The 19165-nt window shown below is 45.9% G+C and overlaps 1 protein-coding gene across 19 annotated transcripts in view; it reads left to right on the top strand.

Annotated features, from left to right (window-relative positions):
* BIN1 (bridging integrator 1) overlaps positions 1-19165 on the top strand; it is a 91911-nt gene that overhangs the window by 38099 nt on the left and 34647 nt on the right. For 11 of the 19 annotated variants that reach the window (XM_068687398.1, XM_068687400.1, XM_068687399.1 and 8 more), the window contains exons 3-8: positions 5365-5419; positions 5815-5909; positions 7865-7960; positions 11990-12097; positions 14760-14852; positions 18897-18982. In XM_068687398.1, coding sequence (XP_068543499.1) covers positions 5365-5419; positions 5815-5909; positions 7865-7960; positions 11990-12097; positions 14760-14852; positions 18897-18982 — 533 coding nt within the window. The remainder of the gene's footprint in view (positions 1-5364; positions 5420-5814; positions 5910-7864; positions 7961-11989; positions 12098-14759; positions 14853-18896; positions 18983-19165) is intronic. The other 8 variants (XM_068687403.1, XM_068687404.1, XM_068687408.1 and 5 more) reach the window with 1 other exon arrangement.

Here is a 19165-nt window from a genome sequence, read left to right on the forward strand (position 1 = left end):
GTAAAATAAATGCAGGCAATGCCTGTTCTACAGGGTATCTACATAAAAGTGAGTTAGCTGGATTGTTATCTAGAGACCAGGAATTACGGTGCTAAGGAGACTGGGGAAACAACGTTAGCTGTATGTGCATATAAAGCCACTTGCTTCCATTTTCATGTATGCAATATGTGTGTATGGTATGGTGTGCGTGAGAGCTCCGTGCCCTTTCCTTACAAAGTGTGCTCCAGTTGGAAGCATTAAGTCTGGAGGAAAGGTGAGCTTTTGCTGTGGGCCTGTAACAGAATAGCTCTCCTGGGGAGCTGGCTGGGGTGCAACCAGAGGGTTATTGACACAGGAGGGGAGCTTTGAAAAATATCCTGGTGGCACTGGCCTTGTTTGCTCAGTTGGTTGGAGGCTCCTCTGACTCTAATAACTGCTGTGGGCCACACTGACACACGTTCCTGGGAGGGGGGAACTGTCAATGAATGGGGAGCAGGTCTAAAAATAGTTTATTATTTCAACTAAGGCATCTTGTGGTTCTCCCAAATGGTGGATGAGTGGACATGAGGGAAGGCATTGCATTTTCCAGAGGGTTCTCCATTCAGGTTCGTATGAGATCACCACTCTGAGGTCTCAGAATAGTGGCAGCTTTTTAGATCTCAGACAGATGGATTTGCTACATGACGAATGAGCTGGGCATAACAATGCTGCTACAGGGCTCCCCTGTGTCTCTTGAAGGCCCACCGAACAGCACAGTTGGCCCACGTGTTACTCCCTCACAACAGGTTATCTCTGGCAATTAGCCTCCCAGCTAGGTCATTGGAAGGTTCCTCTCCTTCCCTGTCCCAGTGTCACTTGTGTCCAGGCACCAGCACAAAAGCAAATTGTCCTCGGAGACCTGGGAGCAAGAGACCTGAGATGTGCCAGGCACTGGCTTCTCTTCCCCTGCACTTGAAATGCTCCTGGGAGGGAGGGAGCGAGGGGGAGGCTGGCGGCAGCCCTTACACCTGGCACAGCCGCTGGGTTTGATACCTTCGGGAGCCGTCCCTCGCGTGGAAGATCTGGGTTGGTTTACAGCGTTTCACAACGAGTGCCCGGGAGACAAGCTGCTGCTGGCACGGGCTGCACCATCGCTGCCCACACTTCACAGTGCTCGGCTCAGCCTCGGGGCAGGCTGCGCAGCTCTGAGTCCCCGTGGGGTCCCGGGTTTAATCTTTGTTCTCACAGTGTAGGTTTGGCTGTGGATGCTACACCTCAAACCCTGTTTGCGAGCAGAGAGGAAGCACGCCACGTACATAAGTAAATCCCACAATGTATGGTTTGTAAAACTGAAATCATTATTTAGTCCAAAGCGAATTGTTAGAGAAAAAGAAAAAGAATGCAGTTAAAACTGTGACATGCTTCACTCCTACGCATCTTCCTGGCGTCGTGCTTGCCCTTCCACTGCTCCTCTGGGTCCAAAGGTCAGTGTTTGTTCTGGCGGTGGTGGGGTGCTGGAGTGAGCCGTCAGCACCTGAAGTCCTGCGCTGTCAACAGTGTGATGCTCCTCTTGGCAGTTCCGTCATTCTCTTTCTAGGATCCGATTGGCGACATTTTTGTATGTTTTCCAATGTGCCTTTGAGCCATCTCCTATGTCTTAATTTCTCAAGTCCTCTGCTGTCCTCGGAGACCTGTGTTCCTCTCCTGTGAGTCTTGTTATGAGACTCATAACTCATGCAACATAGAATAACTGCTTGTTACTGCTATCTATAAAAAAATACACAAAGAAAAAAAGAAAAAAACAACACGAGAAGCGCTTATAGCTGTGCCACACAAAGGTAACTAAAAGTAAAGGAAAGCAGCCATAATTACCAAGTCAATTGGAGAAATTGCTGTCGCAGCTAAACCAAGCAAAACAAAGTTACAGGCTGGCTGAGAAAAGTTCAGACAGGGCAAGATTGATGCCTCAGTTCTGAGGCCTTGCAAATTCAGTGCAAAGCCTGTGGCCTGTTGCAGAGATGGCCATACTTTATTGCAGGGTTACAGGACACCTGGCACAGTGCCCAGAATTGCTAATTCACGTGCAGAGCTATCAAGAGCTGACTGTCAGCATTGGGAAAGCTGTGATGCTCTCCTCTTCTGCCCTGAGATAAGGAGCCGTGGCAGTCTGCTGGGCCCTCTGTCCTTGCTTCCTTGTTCAAGAGAGTGAGGGGTGAGAAGTATCGTCTGGAACAGTTGTCTGCTGTTGTAAAAATAATTGGCACAAAATCTCTTCTTTAGAAGTGGGGGGAGAATGTTTTTGGAAACTTGTCTTCTACCAAGAAACAGCTCTACTGAGAATTACACACATAAATAGTGCTGGGTGAAAGGTGTTATAAATGAAACACACACACACACTCCCCAAATAAAACAAGAAGTCCCCAAAATACTTTTGTGTTTTTCTTTCACAGAGTTATAAGTAATATGTAGTTCATTTGGGCTTTGAAGAGAGAGCTCTTCCAGCTGCCCCAGTGTAACTCTTCAGTGTTTAAATATCCACCTTCCTGCACGTACAGCCCTTTGTATTATACCTGGTTGTGTTTGTTGCATTACACTGATTGCAAGCATGGTATTTCTTTCCCAAACATCTTTAGGGCCAACCATACCCTATAACTTCCCCTGCACACCCTTAGACCTCCTGTTCTTTGATAACTGGGAGCTATATTCATTTTTCAGATTCTAGTTTCACTCATCTTGTCTACTTTTACTTCGCAGTGTAGGAAGCATCTTCTGTGCACTCAAGGGTACAGAAAGCTTCTGTACAGCATTTGACAGTGTCTAACTACTTCGTGAGAGCTGTTTATGCAGAATCGTGGCTGTATGTGACAGCCTGCTTCAGCCTGCCTGAAGAAAGCAGGTGGTGCACGCATGGAGAGAAAGCATTTGCCAGAGTTTCTTGGGAAAGCATTAATGTTTAAAACAATGAAGAGAAACCCTTGTGGCAGCGAAGGAGGGAGCTGCTGCATTGATGGCAAGAAATAAAACAATGGAAATGCCAAAAAGAGACTTGGAGGGAAGCTCCAGGTACAAGCCACCCAGGTGCCTAGGAGAGCTGGGGTTCTTGAACAAACTGAGAGTTGGGCCTCTCTTTGAGTTGTTCTGCTTACAGATCTTACAGGCTATGAAGACTATCCAGTGTCTTAGCAGGCTAAGGACTTTGAAAGTAAACCCCAGAGCCTTGAAGAGCCTTCAGCAAGGGCTGGCTGAAAAGCCCCCGGTGGTTGCAGGGTACAGCACTGCATACAGGCCAAAGGCACACCGTGGTGGCACAGTGCCTGGCTGGGGCATGTGCTTGGACAAGGCTACCTGGGCATGGCTGTAATTGCACCCTCCAGTATTTGGGCCTCGACTTGCAGTTTTTTCAGGTGACCTATCTGAAAATCTGTCCTTGTCGATTTGATGTTCGACTGCAGTGCCAGCGGACCTCTCAGACATCCTTTTGTTACCCTGACTTTGGGACGGCGTTTAGTCTTGAATAGTCCCAGGGTATCAGGGTTCTCTCACGTGCTGCTGTGGCAGGACTCAAGGCTGTATGGGCACAATTGTAAAGGTGGTTTCTGATTTCAGGTGCTATAGTTTTCAATCACAATTTAAGGTGCTGTGGAACCCAAGAGTGTGGCAGGCAGGTTCTGCAGCAGACCTTCCCTGCCTCTGAGTTTTTGATAACCTCAAAGTTGCGTGTTTGAATTTAGTGATTCTTTAAAAACAATACAGCTGCAAGGTGAAAATGTATACAACTGAGGGGTTTTGCATGAGGGGTTTTGCTTCTGTGCCATTTCTTCTCTGATGTGACAACTGACCTTGCCAGTTCCAGTCTGTGGTTTCTAGCATGGACCCATTCTAAGCAAAGTCATCACTGCTTTTCTCTAAGCCCTTCTTGCTTGCTGTTTTGGCCACAAACTCATACTACTGCTGGTCAGCTCAGCCTCTCTGATGGTTGTCTGTGTATTTGATTACTGGTATCTCATCCCTGGTGGTTTCTGATTGCACCACAAGGGAGTTTCATCTGCCCAGGTTTCCCCATTCACCTTAAACCAGTAGAGCTCTACATTTGCTTGCTTTGTATTCTAAGGCCTCCTAGGTCTTTTGCAGCAGATATGGTCACTGTCCCTTTCCTTTTGTGCTCTCTTTGGGTAACTTCCCAATGCTTCTCCATCCAACTGGGAGTCTGGCTTCTTTTTATAAAGGCAGCCAGCTCTTTGCCATCCCTCATTTCCTTTGTTGCTGTCAGTAGGAAGAGAACAAATGTGAATTCATCCAAACTTTTGAGGCAAGGAACTTTAATCAGGTGTAGTGCTTGGAAGCAGATGGATTTCTCCACAAAGATATGCTAGCACTACCACTTCAACTGCTGGGCAGATTTAGCCTCTGCTTAGAGAGCACAGCTGCACTGAGAGCCCAAAGGATCAGGGCATGAGCTCAGTTGAGGGAAGAGGTGGCTGATTGGTGGGGAAAGCTGATGGGAAACATCTGCTTGTAAGGCTATTAGCTCTGAGGCAGCTGTCAGAGAGGTCCTGTGAGCTCCCTGTCTCCGGAGTTGTCTTCAGCTGTCAAAATTAGTTGTGCTGGGGGCCCCCCCATGGGACAAACTGGGAAGGAAAATGAGGCATGGCAGCAGGCTGTGAGGAAGGGGTGCGATGTAGCTGTTGCTTTCCCGTGTCCTTGTTTTTACAGCTACTTGGGGAGATGGTGAGGATCCAGTGAGATCCCACAGAGAAAGGGAAGTCCCTTTATAACAGAGATCTCTGCCTTTCAAACTTCTCTGTACTCCTTGAACACCCCAGCAGTTGTATCTCTGTAGGTGTCCTCTGGTTTACTCTTTCCCATGCTTTGACATCCTCTGTGGTGGTGTTGGTGGCCTCTTGTACCTACTTTGCACTGGGCTTTTGGTTTGCAGTGTTATAGGAAAAATTGGTGAGCTAAACTGCTCCCAAACCAGTTCAAAATAAGACAATTACATTTATCTCCCATATCCTACAGACACCCTTCCGTTACATGTGTTGCATAGACCTACTAGCCCTTGGCTTACAAACTAATTGTCTTTTGGACCCTGTCTAGTTGCCAATATGAAATTAAAATGTTAAAACTGGCTCTGCTGCGAAGAGCAAATCACACTTTACCCACATCAAATTGCTCAGTAGTTTGGTGATACTGTTGGCCAAACATGCATGCAGGTCACCAGCTGTGGACCTACAAAGAAGGCTGGAGGGCCGTGTGGTTTCCCTGTTAATATTTGTGTAGGCTGGTTAGAGTGCTGATGTTTAGTTTATCTGCAAGATGATTTTTCTTTATTTAGAAATGTTGGACTCCTCCCTCTTACACTGTCTTTGCATGGAAGGATAACTGGTGGTTTTCTTGTTTTCACAGTCGGAAGGCACGAGGCTGCAGAAGGATCTCCGAACTTACTTGGCTTCCGTAAAAGGTAAGATCAGTGTATGCAGAAAACTGTTTCTGCTCAAGACTTACCTGTGCAGTGAGGCTTTTGCAGCCATCCCCTTTCTGGTGTTTCCTATCCCAAGTTTTAAGGAAAGGTCCACCTTGTCTGGGTGGGGGATCTCTCAGACTCCTTCAGGATTTGCTGAGATGGGATGGGGTTGTGCTTTAATGCCAGGCTGGTGTGAACACAGAGGATTTGATGCGACTGCATCCTTTCTCCCTCTGGTTACCTGCCTTTTCTGTGTTGTCCAGGGGCAGACATCCCATACGGAACAGCTTAGCATTTGTTGTAACCCATTCAACATCTCCTGTGTCCCTGTTCCTCAGGGTAAGGGACGAAGTGTTTCCCTGTTTCTGAGGCAGTTACCTCTTCTTTCCTAGCTATGCATGAGGCCTCCAAGAAGCTGACAGAGTGTTTGCAGGAAGTTTATGAGCCGGATTGGCCTGGGAGAGATGACACAAACAAAATAGCAGAGGTAAGACTCAGCCCAGGATGTGGGCTTACCAGGCTTGGTGTGTCAGAGGAGATGGGCTTTGGAAGCTGTGTCTGTGAGCTAAATTCCTTCAGACACACGGCTTTACAGCAGTAATCAGAGAGACAAACTCAGTGTTGGGAATAAGGGAAAGCTGAAGGGATGTGGCCTGTATTTTTGTCTGTGTGGGGCACTGTTTCCAGGTGCTTGAGTGGTGCAAAGTGCCCTGTACTTAACATCCACAAACAAATTTGTTCTCTCAACAGTGGCTAAACAGGGCCAGGGGATGCCAATGAGAGTCTGTAATAGAATCATCTGGATATATTGCTCATGCTTCATGCAAGAGGAATGGAAACCTAAAATCTATGCCCAAAGCATGGTCGGTCCAGCCAGCCGTTGTGTAGCTGCAGTCACCCTCCTACTCGCAGCAGTATCACCAGCTGCCATATTTCCCTTGCCATCTTGTTTGTCTGAGCCATATTTCACCCCAACCTGCTGTTCTCATCCCTCAGTGAGGTGATGCCTGTCCAGTTTGCCCAGGTGTTTTCTGTGGAGCTTAGGGCACAGCCTGTCATTTGACATCTTGGATGCCCCTTGGCTTGTGTGTGTGGTGGGTCCAGCTGGAAGCAGACACCCTCTGCTCTCTTGCTCAGCTGTTCAGCTGAGCAGCAGCTGTGGCAGTTCAGTTCTGTGGATCCATCTGCCATGAGGCTGCAGGACAGAGCTTATCTGCAGCTGCTTATGATGTTGAAGCAGTGGGAAAGGCATTGGGAGAAAAGCAGGAGAAGGATTCTTCCCTTTCCTCTGCTTTCCCTGCAGAATTCTCATGTGAAATAACATTTACGTCTTACCCAGGAAATACTGACTTCAAAGCAGATAAATCAAAAAAAATACTGAACGTTTCCAGGTCAATTCTTGCATTAACATGGAAACTTTCCATTATGAAGTGGTCTTGCAGTAAATAACAAAGTTGTAATTTAGTTGATTTGGCTTCACATGCTTTGTTGGCCTTTTTTCTTTCTGAGCTGCTGCGTTGCTTCCTGGGAGACTGTCCCCTCAAAGAACTCAAGCCAGAGAAGTCAAAAGAAGCATGAGTCCTGACAAGTACCTGCAGCTACTCTGAGAGGCTGCAGGAATATTTCCAGCCTCCAGCTCCCCATTTAATGCCTTTGTGTCATTTGGGAAAAGGGAAGTGGGAGATGAGTGCTATTCCTGACAAAAAACAAAACCAAAAACAAACCAACCAACCAACCAAACAAACACCCTGAAATTCCACCATATAGAGGACTTTTTTTTTTCTTGAATGTTTAGTCAAAACTTTTTGGAAAAAAAAGGAGTGAGTGACAATTTGGAAAAACAGGAGGGAGTGACAATTTCCACCTAATCCAGTGGAATGGGAAGTTAGTGTGGCTGAAAAAAGATGAAGGATGCACAGGGTGAGGTGCAAGCCTTGAACACAACCTCCATGGGGCCAGGTGGTATGAGGCCGAAGAGTGTTGCTATGGCTTTCTGCTATTCATTATCTTTCAGAAAGCTGTGTTAGAGCAAAGGAGAAAATGGTGCCCAGTGGTGTCAGGTGTCCCATTTTTGTGGCTGCTGGAGGAAGGGGTCTTGGAGGAGAAGGTGAAGGGAGCCTGATGTTCATCTTCCATTCTGCCTTATGGACTTGGACTAGCACAGTAGAGGAACGGACAAGCCCTCAGTGGAAGCCTCATGAAGGGTGCCGTGTCTGTGGGGAGGTTGTCTGAGTTAGCAGCATCAGGCTTTCTTTTTTGTATCTACATTTCTGCCGTGATCTCAGTTTTCGATTAACTTTTCTGCTCTTCAGTTTTTCCTAAGAAGTGACTATTTCTTAAGAGCTCTGGGGACTGAAATTGTTATCTGCAGCACTCACTGAGACAGGCATGAATGCAGAGCTCTGTGCTTTTAACAGTTTGCTCATGACTTTTGTTTTTCAGAACAATGACCTCCTCTGGACGGATTTCCATCAGAAGCTGGTGGATCAGGCGCTTCTGACCATGGATACTTACCTTGGCCAATTCCCAGATATTAAAGTAAGATTCTCCTTAAGCCTTTTGATCTAGAGTCACAGCAGATGAGAATTCATAAGAATCAGTTCCCTGCAACCCCATGTTCTTTATGTGCGTGCTGTGCTGTTGCACACTTCGCTTTCAGAGCAGCCACGATCTCTGCAGCCCTGGTTTATGTGAAAATGCCATGTTCTCCTTTGGGCTTGAAGCAACAGAGTGAAGAATCCAGGGGAAAGACGCTGATGAAAAACATCAGTACAAAACTAGAGGATCCGTACAAAACCCTGCTGTGTCACAGTGCAGGAGGGTAGTGTCAGCAACAGCTCACAAGCTCTCAGTTTCTCTTTCCAGTCTTTTGTTGTGGCTTTTTTTTTTTTTTTTTTAAAACTTCCCTGTAAGTACAATGTGTTGAGGAAGCGATTAGTGGCAAATGTACTTTGTACGTAGAGGCTGGTGTGGAAGGCAGATTTCTGTGTTCCCTGAAGTCCTGCCGCACATATTATCAGCTCTTTGCCAGGAATGGGAATGCTGAATGTATGTCTTTTGGAGAGAGGTTGTATCCAAGGACCTGGGTTTGAATGATGTTATGTAGGTTCCCCTTCCGCTGTTGTCATCTCGCCATTCGTTTTGAGAAGGTTATGCAGGAAATGTCTTCACCATATGGAAGTGCTAATAATGATATCACCATATGGGAAATATCAGCTTGGCTTCTTCCCAGTGAAAACAACCCTTTCCCCACCACATGGCTCTTAAAACGTTTGTCAATATTTGTTGCTCCAGGAGGCTTGTGCTGTATCAAAGCGGGGCAGGTCACAGGCTTGAAAATAAGCCCTGAACAGCAGTGTCACTGCCTCCTGGGGCTCCTTGGTTTTGCTTCATTTTTCCAGCATTCTCTGTTCCTGGAAATCCAAGGTGGGGAAGGGTGAAGAGGCTTGCTGTTTCTTTCAACCCGCTGAAGGCTGTAGTGCTGATCACAGCCCATAGTGTGAGCCTGTGCAGAGGTTTGTGCACTGTTTATTTAGCAGGAGGTTTTGTTTCAGGCTCTCTGTAGACTCAGACTTCTGCACTGCTTCTGACTAAATAGTTTTTTACCAGCGTTTTGTGGCTGTGCACTGGGTAACCTCAGTGTCACATTTCTTCCGTGCTTATTACTGATATCACGTTCTCAGTCTTCAGGTGATACTCTAGAAAATGGGAAGTTAAAACACTTCTGTGCACAACTGAAAAAAATGCTTTAAAGAGAGCACTGCTGTCCTATACCTTTCCTCCTAAAATGAGTGAGAATTTGGGTTTCTGTCGGTTCCTACAGTAAGATATGGATATATTTCACTGCATTCGCCATTTGTTTAATGTTTTCATTGGTATGCATTTAAAAAGGTCAAGATGGTTTTTGGTAGTTCAGATGGATGTGGTGTTCTCCTTACCACAGAGCAGTGAGAAGTGCTCAGGTCAGACTTGGTTTCTTTGACTGGTAGAAACAAGTGTAAGACTGTTGTTGAAAGTTGAAGCCAAACTTCAACAAGTTTGTACAGTTGTACAAAAGTATAGTTTGGCTTCAAGTAAGGAACTAAAGTTCTAGAGGGTGGCATGCAAGAAAGAAAAAACAGTCATATGTAATTAATAGAATACTTCGGTGTTTTTTTGTTGTTGTGGGAATAGTTTTCTGGTTTGTGTTTTCTGCAAAAACAAACTTTCTGCTTTCCATGGAATTCTAGTATTAGGATGATGAGAAAAATTGATTTATGGAGAGAAGATGATTTTAATTGAATGATGTGAGAGCCTAATTTTTGTTAATGGCCCAGTAATTCAAATGTGTGACAAGTTAGATCATGCACGTGGTGTTTGTTTGTTGAATTCTAACACATTCTGAATCTTCTTTTGCTGAAGAAGGCTGGAAAAGTTCCCTTGAATTTTTTGGACCTCCAACAGGATCCACAGCACGAATGTGAAAACGTAGTATTCCTTTAGTAAAGAATTTAAGTTAAAGGGAAACATTTTTCAAGTTTGGCAGGGGGGAGTGAACAAAATCTCTCTGTCTTTTCTAACTTGAGGAATGGGAACACAAAAAGTCCTTCATCCTTTCTTTGTGGGTCAGTATCTATAGCTTCCTGGAATAGGCCTCTTGTATAATCAGTAAATATTTCGGAATGAATTTTTGATTGGGGTTGCAGAGCACACCACGAGGGTACAGGTCTCTGCAGTGAGCTCGGGGAAGGTGAACCATAACCTGAGTTCTGAGTAACTATGGAATTGGCAAATTTTTATCTTGCACTGAAACTGATGTGCTGTTTCTACTAGGCTTGAAACCAAGTAACAGTAAGGATTTATTTATTTATTTATTTTAAATGGAGGTTGGAATTAAGATGAATATATTGCAAAGGAATAAAACACATCTTCGAGTTCAGCTTTTGCCATTAGGTGGTGGTGGGCTGCTGCGGCTCTCCTGGAGAGCATCTCCTGGAGATGGGGAGCAGCTCTCCTGGAGTCATACAAGGGAACTACATACAGGTGGCTGTTTGCCTTGAGACAGAGATTGGCAAAACCCCTCTAAACTCCAGCTGTCTCTGCCAGCCTGATGTAAGGGAAATATTCATTCCCTTAGATCCCAGATCTGGAGTGTGTGGAAGATGCGTTAGCTCACATCTCGGAGACTTTAATGCTGCTGGAAGCCCCCTCCTACACCCCGTCTCCGTGCCCAGCTGGCAGCGTTTCCCAGGAGGGCAGGCTGCCACCAGGGTACTGGGAGGTGTCTTCTACAGCCCCTGATTGAGGAGTGGCTCGGCTTCTTCGTGATTCCTCTCCCGGAGCGAGCTGAGCACTCTGAAATCAGGCTGGGTGTGCGTGCGGCTGAGATCCTGCAGATCCTCAGTGACTCACACGGAGCTGCACCAGCGTTTGCTGGAAGCGCAGAGGAGCGTGTGTGGGAGACGTGCAAACTGGTCCCAGCTGCTCTGGCAGAAAGATCAGCCCTGAGCATGGTTTTGCAGTTTTATCTGCAGGAGCCTAGGGAGAGGAGACCACCTTTCCTTGCCAAGTGCAGGATTGGAGGGGGGGAATTTGCTTTTGCAAGTAAATCCCAGAGCTGATTCTTCAGTTTCTCTGAGTTGTGTGGTTAATTAGAAACCCTTCTGGCTCCTTTCTGTGTCCTTTTTGTTCAAGTTCTCCAGTCTGTCTCTAGGCTGCAGATCACTGACACTGGACCAGGCCTCTCTGAGCCTGGGAAGACCTGTGCTCCAACCCAGATCATCCGGGGTGTCTATAGAAAGCACAGGAGGCAAGGGTCTCAGGGGGGTTGGTGGTGCTTAAAACAAGACTGCCCAGTGGGTCTGAGCCTCAATGAGGTGAAACTGGTGGGCGAGAGGGCCTGAGGGCACCTCAGGAGAGGGAGATGACAGAGGTATCACAGAATAACAGGCCATAGCTGTGATGCTCTGAGGTCTGGATTCTCACCCACGGACCTGTCAGGATCCTTTTCCTGAGCGTGAGCCTGGTACGCAGCTGGCTCCTTCCTTGCCTTTGTCACAGCTTGGGACAAAAGAGGGATGTTGTGTATCTGTGATACAGTGCTACAGCTTCTCCTTCACGCTTCTCTTGCATAGTAGCTGGTTGTAATGGGCCACTGGCCGTGACTGTAGTCACACCAGCTGATAAACACAGTGCTTCTGTCTGGATCTCCGGTTGCAGGGTCTGAAATGCTGTGCTAGGCATATCCTGAGCATGTGGAGGAGTGCTTCTGCTGTGCTGGCAACAGAGACACTTTCTTGTATTCATCTTTTGAGTTTCTTCATGAACTAGGGCTGTGAGCTGGTTGGCTAGAGACTCGCTGCAACCCTTGGGAAAACGAAAAAGCAGAGGCTTAGGTGAGACTAAATGAAAAATGGGAAAAGTCCTCTCCGGGCAACCTGTGTGGGGTGTCCAGTGGGTGTCCCTGTGCAGGCAGAGCATGCAGTGCTGTATGAGTTGGGTGGAGCTGAGGTGGGGGTGTTGCTGACAGTATCTGTGCTTTTGGCTGCCAGGGAAGATTGTCATGACTCTCTTCTCCATCTTTTGTAGTCTCGTATAGCGAAGCGAGGAAGGAAGCTTGTGGATTACGACAGCGCCAGACACCACTTTGAAGCCCTGCAAACTGCAAAGAAGAAGGACGAAACTAAAATCGCAAAGGTAAAGCAAGCAAGAGAGGATGTGCAACTCTCCTTTCATTTGGGGAGGTCTGCTTTTGCTTAGTGAGCAGGTGTAAAGCACACCTGTACCTCTCTGCTGGACGTGCTTTGTTCAGAGAGATGTTGTGAACTGGTGGGGCTTGACTAGCTGTTTTCTTCTCACCTGTTTAATTCTCCTAGAAGGCAGGATGTGTTCTGCTGTCTTAGTTCACACCCACCATCATCAGCCAGCATCTGTCAGCAGCTAAGGCCTAGGCATGTTTTTCCTCAGATGCTGCAGGACGTCTGTCAGAAAAGCCTGTGCGCCTCTGGGGAAGCAAAGTTTTGTAGTGCCACAGCAAAATTTTCCAGTTTGTCTGCTTTTTGGGACTCTCTGTCTCCCCATCTTAGATTAGCAGTGATAGCAGATCAGAGTGTTTGACTGTTGCTTGAGGTTGGTGGTATTTGTGAAGTTCTAGGACAGAGGCCTTTGGGAGAGTGAGTTACAAATTTATTGGTGCAAATGCAACCTATGTGCACTTGATGATCCTGTTCTATCATCTGCTGACCACAATTACTGGAAAATAAATAAGGCTGAAAGCAGGAAAGCAAGAATTTTGTCTTGCTAAGGCATGGCTTCTTTCATTTCAGTGTTAATTCTGGAGCATGCCCAACACACAAGTGCAGAATTTTATTTTTAATTAAAGTAAATTTCATTAGAAATAGAATTTAGGTAGTCTTTTAATTGTAGCTGAAGAAAGGTGGCAATGCTAACCTTGTTCTAGAGGAAGCTCGTGGCTTTAGGATAGCCCAGAAAATGAGCTGTGTATTACTCCTTTACCCCGAGTGGATTTGAGCCCACATGCTCCACACCACAGGACAAATCTTGACATGACAGGTCTAGTGGTCAGGAGACACCTTTCATTTCTCTTTAATATAGACCATGGCACATCAGGACTCTTGGGGATAGAGGAGTGCAGGGAAGAAAAAAAAGCCTGAGCCTCTTTAATCTTTTAACAAGGCTGAGAAGGGTTGTCATCCTTTGCTTTGCAATTATTTCAGGTAGGAAGGATTTAGGCTATGTTGGAGACAATAGTATGCCTCTGGCATGGAAGGAATAAGGTGCTTCTCTTTCCCCAAGCAAAAAAATCTGCATTTACTAGCCAACTGACAAGTAATTTTATTTTTAAGCTGCCAGTCATCAGTCGTCTCCTCTCCTGGTGCATGCACTGTGATTAAGCCTGGCAAACAAAGGGGTGAAAGACTGATGGCTCAGGTGTCATTGCATTATTTGTGTCTTTGTGGTTCTGTATTCAAGGCATGAGGCCCACGACAGACTTGATGTTGTCTGTTGAAGGCCGTACTTCAGTGTGTTCAGGGTTTAGAGAAGAATTTCCATGGGATGTGATACTATTTTTTGGTGTGTGCCTCTGGGATCTTTGCTGCAGTGGCACTGGTGTTTGTAAGAATTCATTTGCTCAGGTTGGTAGCTGGTGATCTGCACCCAAGAGGCTGGCCTTTGTCATTGCTGCACTCACTCATGTTGCCCCAAATGCTCACATAAGATGTATTTTTGTCAGGGGATGTTTTGTTGTTGCTCTTTACTGTTTCCTTCATGTGTTAACTATGGTTTGGAGTGTGAAGTGTTGAGATGTAGGAGATGGTGCTCTGTTCCTGATTCAGTCTGTTCAAATGCCTTTTAGTACTTGGTCGGACCCTTCTCGTTAGCCAAAACAGGCACTGCATCAGTTTTTTCCCCTGCTCTGTGCTGTAGGCTGTAAGCTCATGCACAGGTAATCTGTGATGCATCACAGTAGCTTGATCCTGTGATGGGATCACTGAGAGTCCCAAAAGTTGTGTGTGTGCGCTCTTCCCAAATAGGCAGCTTTCACAGCCCAGCCTCTCAGACCCACAGTTGCAGTCATGCACTGCACTCACGCAGGGAGTTCACCTCTCTGTTTCTGTCACCCCAGTTCTGCTTGTGTGACCTGTGAAGTGGGTAAGGTGCAAGTGTAAGGTACTTTGAAATGTGACGACAAGCCCTGAGGAAAGAGAAATCTTATTTATAAATGACAGAGCTTACAATCACGAACTGACTTGAATGATGTTTCACGGTATTATGGTAATACAAACAGCATTGGAAATACTTTTTGGGGTTATGCAGTCTCTTTTTTTCTTCTAATTTACAATGTTCTTTTCCCAGGACTCCCACCACTTACTGCTAAACTCACAACCTGCCATTAAATTAAAGTGCTGCGGACATTCAGCTGTTGCATGCAAATAATTACAATGGTTAATTAATCCTGACCTCTCTCCAAGGAGCTCCCACTTCACAGTCATGACTCGGAGTAGGGTTGTCTGTGTGCTAGGTCACTAACAACTATTATCTGTTGCTCTTTGCAGCTGCCTGGCTGGCCTACAGTATCCCAGCCCACACTGGAGCATTAATTACTGCTAAACTTGGCATGCTTTAAAGGATTCATAACCAATCAGTCCCAGGATATTTGTTGTTTTTTTTTCTCTTGCCTTGGTGACACTGGTTTGGTCCAGCTTCTAGATACAGTCTCTGTTGTGATTTTATTTTATTTTTTTATCCTAAAAATATATATATGTATATGTTTGTCTCTCTCTTGTTCTCTCTTTATTTTTTTCTCTTTTCCCTCAAACATGCTCCCTCCCCCCAGCCTGTTTCGCTGCTTGAGAAAGCTGCGCCTCAGTGGTGTCAAGGGAAGCTCCAAGCTCACCTCGTTGCGCAAACTAATCTGCTCCGAAATCAGGTGACTGCTGATCTACCTGCCTCTAACCCTGCATGCGCTATTTCGGGCTCTAGACTGTACTGTGCAACTAATCTCTAGGCAACGTTCACTCTAGTCCCTTCTGTTAGCGTGTCCTTGGTACTTCTGAGCCGCAGTGGACACACTGAAATCGATGAGACGTGGCTCTATGCCTGCCCTGCTGATTTCTAACCAGGTGTGGTAACTCTAGGCTGTTCTCTCCCCATAAAGTGAAATGGGGATGAAGAAAAGCTGTGGAATAATGCCACGGCAGAGGGGATATAGTGTAGTTCTGCCAGTTATTCCTTACCACACCTGTGGTGAAATACAAGTTTCTGAAATTGTCACTGGCCTGACTCTGCTGGCCTAAAAGAGCCCTCTCCAGGTACGTAGAGGTTCGGTCTGTGTAGAAGAGGAGGGAGCAGAGCAGGGAACTCACACCCCTCAGAGCTCCAGGCTGAGGTCATAGTTGTGTCATGAAAGCTTGTACAAAAGATTGTACTTCTTTACATTCTTTATCAGCGAGTGCATTGCAGTTTGTCAACATAATTGGTCTCACCTTATAAAGCACCTGGGATTTTCACAGTCAGATTATGATGGAACATCTGGCAAAATACCATGTTACCACACAAATAAAGCCTGGGAATGAATGGCTGTGAGCAGCCCTGCTTAGAATGCATGGCAAAGTGAGGAAGTAAGTATTCGTTCTTGACTGAAGGGAGGACATTTGACAGGCTTCCCAAGGCTTTTCCTGTGCCTTGACCGTGCTGGAAATTATCTCTTTGGCTGTAGATCTTGACTGATCTGTTTGCCTGGTGGTCATTTTGGAGGACTAGAAAGCAGGTGCAGGATGTTTCTCAAATCAGGTCTTGGTCATTCTTTATCTTTTCAAACTGGCTGGAGTGACTGGGGGAAATACCACCTCCCACACACTACCTGCAGAAGCAGTACAGAAGCAGCATGAGGGCTCCCTCATCCATTGTGTTGTGATCTGAGGGTGCTATGAGTCAGCTGATAATTTCTGTCTGCTGGGTGACTTTGCCCTAAAGCAGATAACAAGGATGTGCGTAATCTTTCTAGCAGCTGTATTGTGGGGGCTTTAATCTCCTGCTAAGTGGCATTAGTATTTTCAGTCACCCTGTAATATCAATTTAAGTCCTCCTTTAAGTTTTTCCTCTTGCATTCCTTAAATAATAGTATTGCTAACCTCAAGTTTTTGTTTCTAATTGTGTGAGGCTTTTTTTTTTTCTTTTAATTTTGATTTGGTCTAACCTAAAAATCTAAGGAGGAAGATCAGTTTGTATTCTGGACCTGTGGGTTTCCCAGCTTTTCTTAAACACCAGCAGGCAGAGGGTTTAAAAATAGAAAGCTTCAGTCTTTGTATTCATATGACTGTAAGACTGAAGGTGTTAATGGCAACCCTAAATCTCATTAAGCTCATGGGAAGAGCAGGAGGGCTGATGACACTGCATTTATTGAAGAGCTTCAGAATATTATGCCTAACAAAATTTCCTTCTATGTACCAGCAGCTGTGTTGCTGTCTCTTGTCTGATAATTCCTATTACTATATAACCTTCAAGCAAAAACAGGGTCAGCAAGATTTATTTTTAATGCCAAAAAAAAAAAAAGTCCCTCCCTCCAGTGTTTAGACCGCTGGCTTTTTGGGCCTTTCACAGATACTAGCAAAAACAAGAAATACAGGGGCGTTCCTCTAGTCTCCTGGGAGGTTTGCTTTTGCGAGCTCTCAGTTACAAATTCTGGTGACTGTGCTTTTTGAAACAAAGGGGGAAATAGCTTAGAACAGCAAATTCCTGACTTTTTTCAGGCATCCCTGAAATGCTGACTTCAGACCAGAAAGCAATATCCTTGGCGCTGCAGTGACAACGGAGCAGTGCCTCTGTCTATAGGGGAGAGCCAGTGAGTTGGGCCCGGGGCTGTGATCCCTTTGAGGGGAGAGGCAGCACTGGCTGGGACTGATGGGGCTGGCGTGTGGTGCTCAGCTGTCCTTCCCCCTGCCTCGTGGATTGCTGGTTCCTACAGCTGCTCTAGAGGGAGCATTGCCTCTTGCTGACTTTGCCTTTGCTTCAGGATGTCACAGTATTGACACGTTGCTTTCTAGGTTCTTTGGCCTTCTGAACAGGTAAACGAGAGAGGGAAAGACTTCCTAATGTTCAACATGTCTGAAAAACTGACAGCATTCAATGGTGCTTCATGTCCCAGCTATCCCATCTCCTGGGGTGGTTGTGGTTCCAGTCTATAGTGGAAGCTAGTATGAGATAAAACCAAAGGTTGGAATGGATTTTTTTTTTTTCTTCTTTTAAAATGGCTGCATTGGAAACATTTGGTCATGGGGGGATTTTAAGGCAGAATGAGTCTTTTGTGATTATCAGCTCTGATCCAGCATAAACTGTGTCTCCGTTTAAATGGATTTTTTGTTTGCTTGGTGCAAACTCTCTCAAAGCATTGGGTTTTGCAACAAGTGTAGCAGCAAAATACAGGGATTTCTGGATGGAAACATCCTGATCCCTTCTCCCCTTACCTGTTCCGTACAGGGACTGCTTAAATTTTGAATACCAGTTGTTTTGAATACCCAGTTGTGGTGTCTTTTTCTGGGGCGAAGAGCCTCTTCTGACCTTGAGTACAAAGAGCCTTTGGCAGCAATGAGTGACACTCTGAAAGGTGAGGCTAGCTGCAAATTAGGAGCTTCTGCTCCTAAGTCAGACAAAAGATGGAGAATTTAAGGATCCTGCACAACACTGTGAGGAACAGGACTCTGAACTCCACAATATTTTTAAGTCCTTTCTCCTGTCAGTCCTGTCTTTACACAGACCTGGCATTAAGGAGCAGCAACTTGTGGATTTCTTTAGTTAAGCTGATGCAAAGAAGATAAAATTTCATTTCAAAGAAGGGGTGAGAATCTAACTGGAGGTGCGAAAAGCGACCTGGTCCCTAGTGGCTTGCTGGCTCTTCAGAGCATGTTGTGACATTCCTGCTGTTGTCACGCTTGAAAGTAGGCACTGGTGCTGAGTTTCCTGTTAAGAAGCATCACCAAGTGGACATGCAGGAGTTTGCTGTCCTGCTTCCAGCTGCAGAGCGCTGTGCTGTTGCAAACTAGAGGATATAAACATTTTATTTAGCAAGCTTGCAGTTTTAAGTCAGGGCACTGAAAACAGGGAAGGAGCCATCAATGACTGATATGGGAAGGGGAACATGCATGTTGCTGATGCTTGCTGTCAGCAACAGAAACCAGGTTCGTCATTTCTGTCTCTGAAAGGTACCAGAATTCATGCATTGTTGCTGGGGTCTGTCAATGTCTGTGTCAAATGGATCAGATGAAATTTAAACTCTTTGGAAGTAAGAGGTTCTGTATGAGGGATATTTCCTTTGTTGTTGGTAGTCAGCAGCCAGCCAGGGGTTTCTCTTGTATTAGGTCTTCACCAATAAGAGTATGTGAGGCTACTGAGACCAAGACTTGCTGCTCCAACCTAGCCTTCTGCTGGCACAACTTAAGCTTTGTGTATCCCTCCTTGCTTTCTCTGCTTTGCTTTGTGAGAGGGATGTATCAGTGAAGGAGGCAGACCTCTTCCCTTCCCAAGAAGAGGTGGTGCTTTGGAATGACCTTACCTCCCTCACGAGGGAGGTCTCTTCTTCATTTGGGATAGGTTTCAACTATTTCAGAGACCCAACAAGGAGCAGGGGCCTCTAAATCTTCATTTGTGTCCAAACTGGAGGCTGAACTGCCTGACCACCTTCACTCGGTTTTGGGAGCCAGGGAAATTTGTAGGACTTAAAATATGTTAGTGGATGTTTGAAGTCTCTTCTGAGTATCCAGACAGGGAAATCCATTGAGGGCAGTGCAGGCAAGCTGAAGGGGCATCACCTCACTTGTGATGCAACCCTGGTTTCTGGGAGACTTGTTTGGAATGGGGATTACCCCGTGCCAGAATTTTGCTTGTTCTCCTAGCAAAGTCAAGAGTTACAGTTAGCTCAGCCCTTCAGGGTACTTGTATGTGCTGGAGCTTACTCTCTTCCTTCTCTGTTATTAAGGCTGAAGAAGAGTTAGTAAAGGCTCAGAAGGTATTTGAAGAGATGAACGTTGATCTGCAGGAGGAGCTGCCTTCACTATGGAATAGGTGAGTGCTGGAAGTTTTCCCAAGGCATGGTTGGAAGGGCGCAAAGACCTTCCACTGTTCATGGACCTTCCTGTATCACTGTTCTCAGCTTGGGCTGGGTTTCTGAATCATCTCAGAGAGTCTGTCCTAAGATTACCACCAGGTGGGTTCACCTTGGTCTTTCTTCACTTTGGTACGGGATCC

Source organism: Anas acuta, chromosome 6, assembly GCF_963932015.1.
Source record: "Anas acuta chromosome 6, bAnaAcu1.1, whole genome shotgun sequence".
In the NCBI taxonomy this organism is placed as follows: domain Eukaryota; kingdom Metazoa; phylum Chordata; class Aves; order Anseriformes; family Anatidae; genus Anas; species Anas acuta.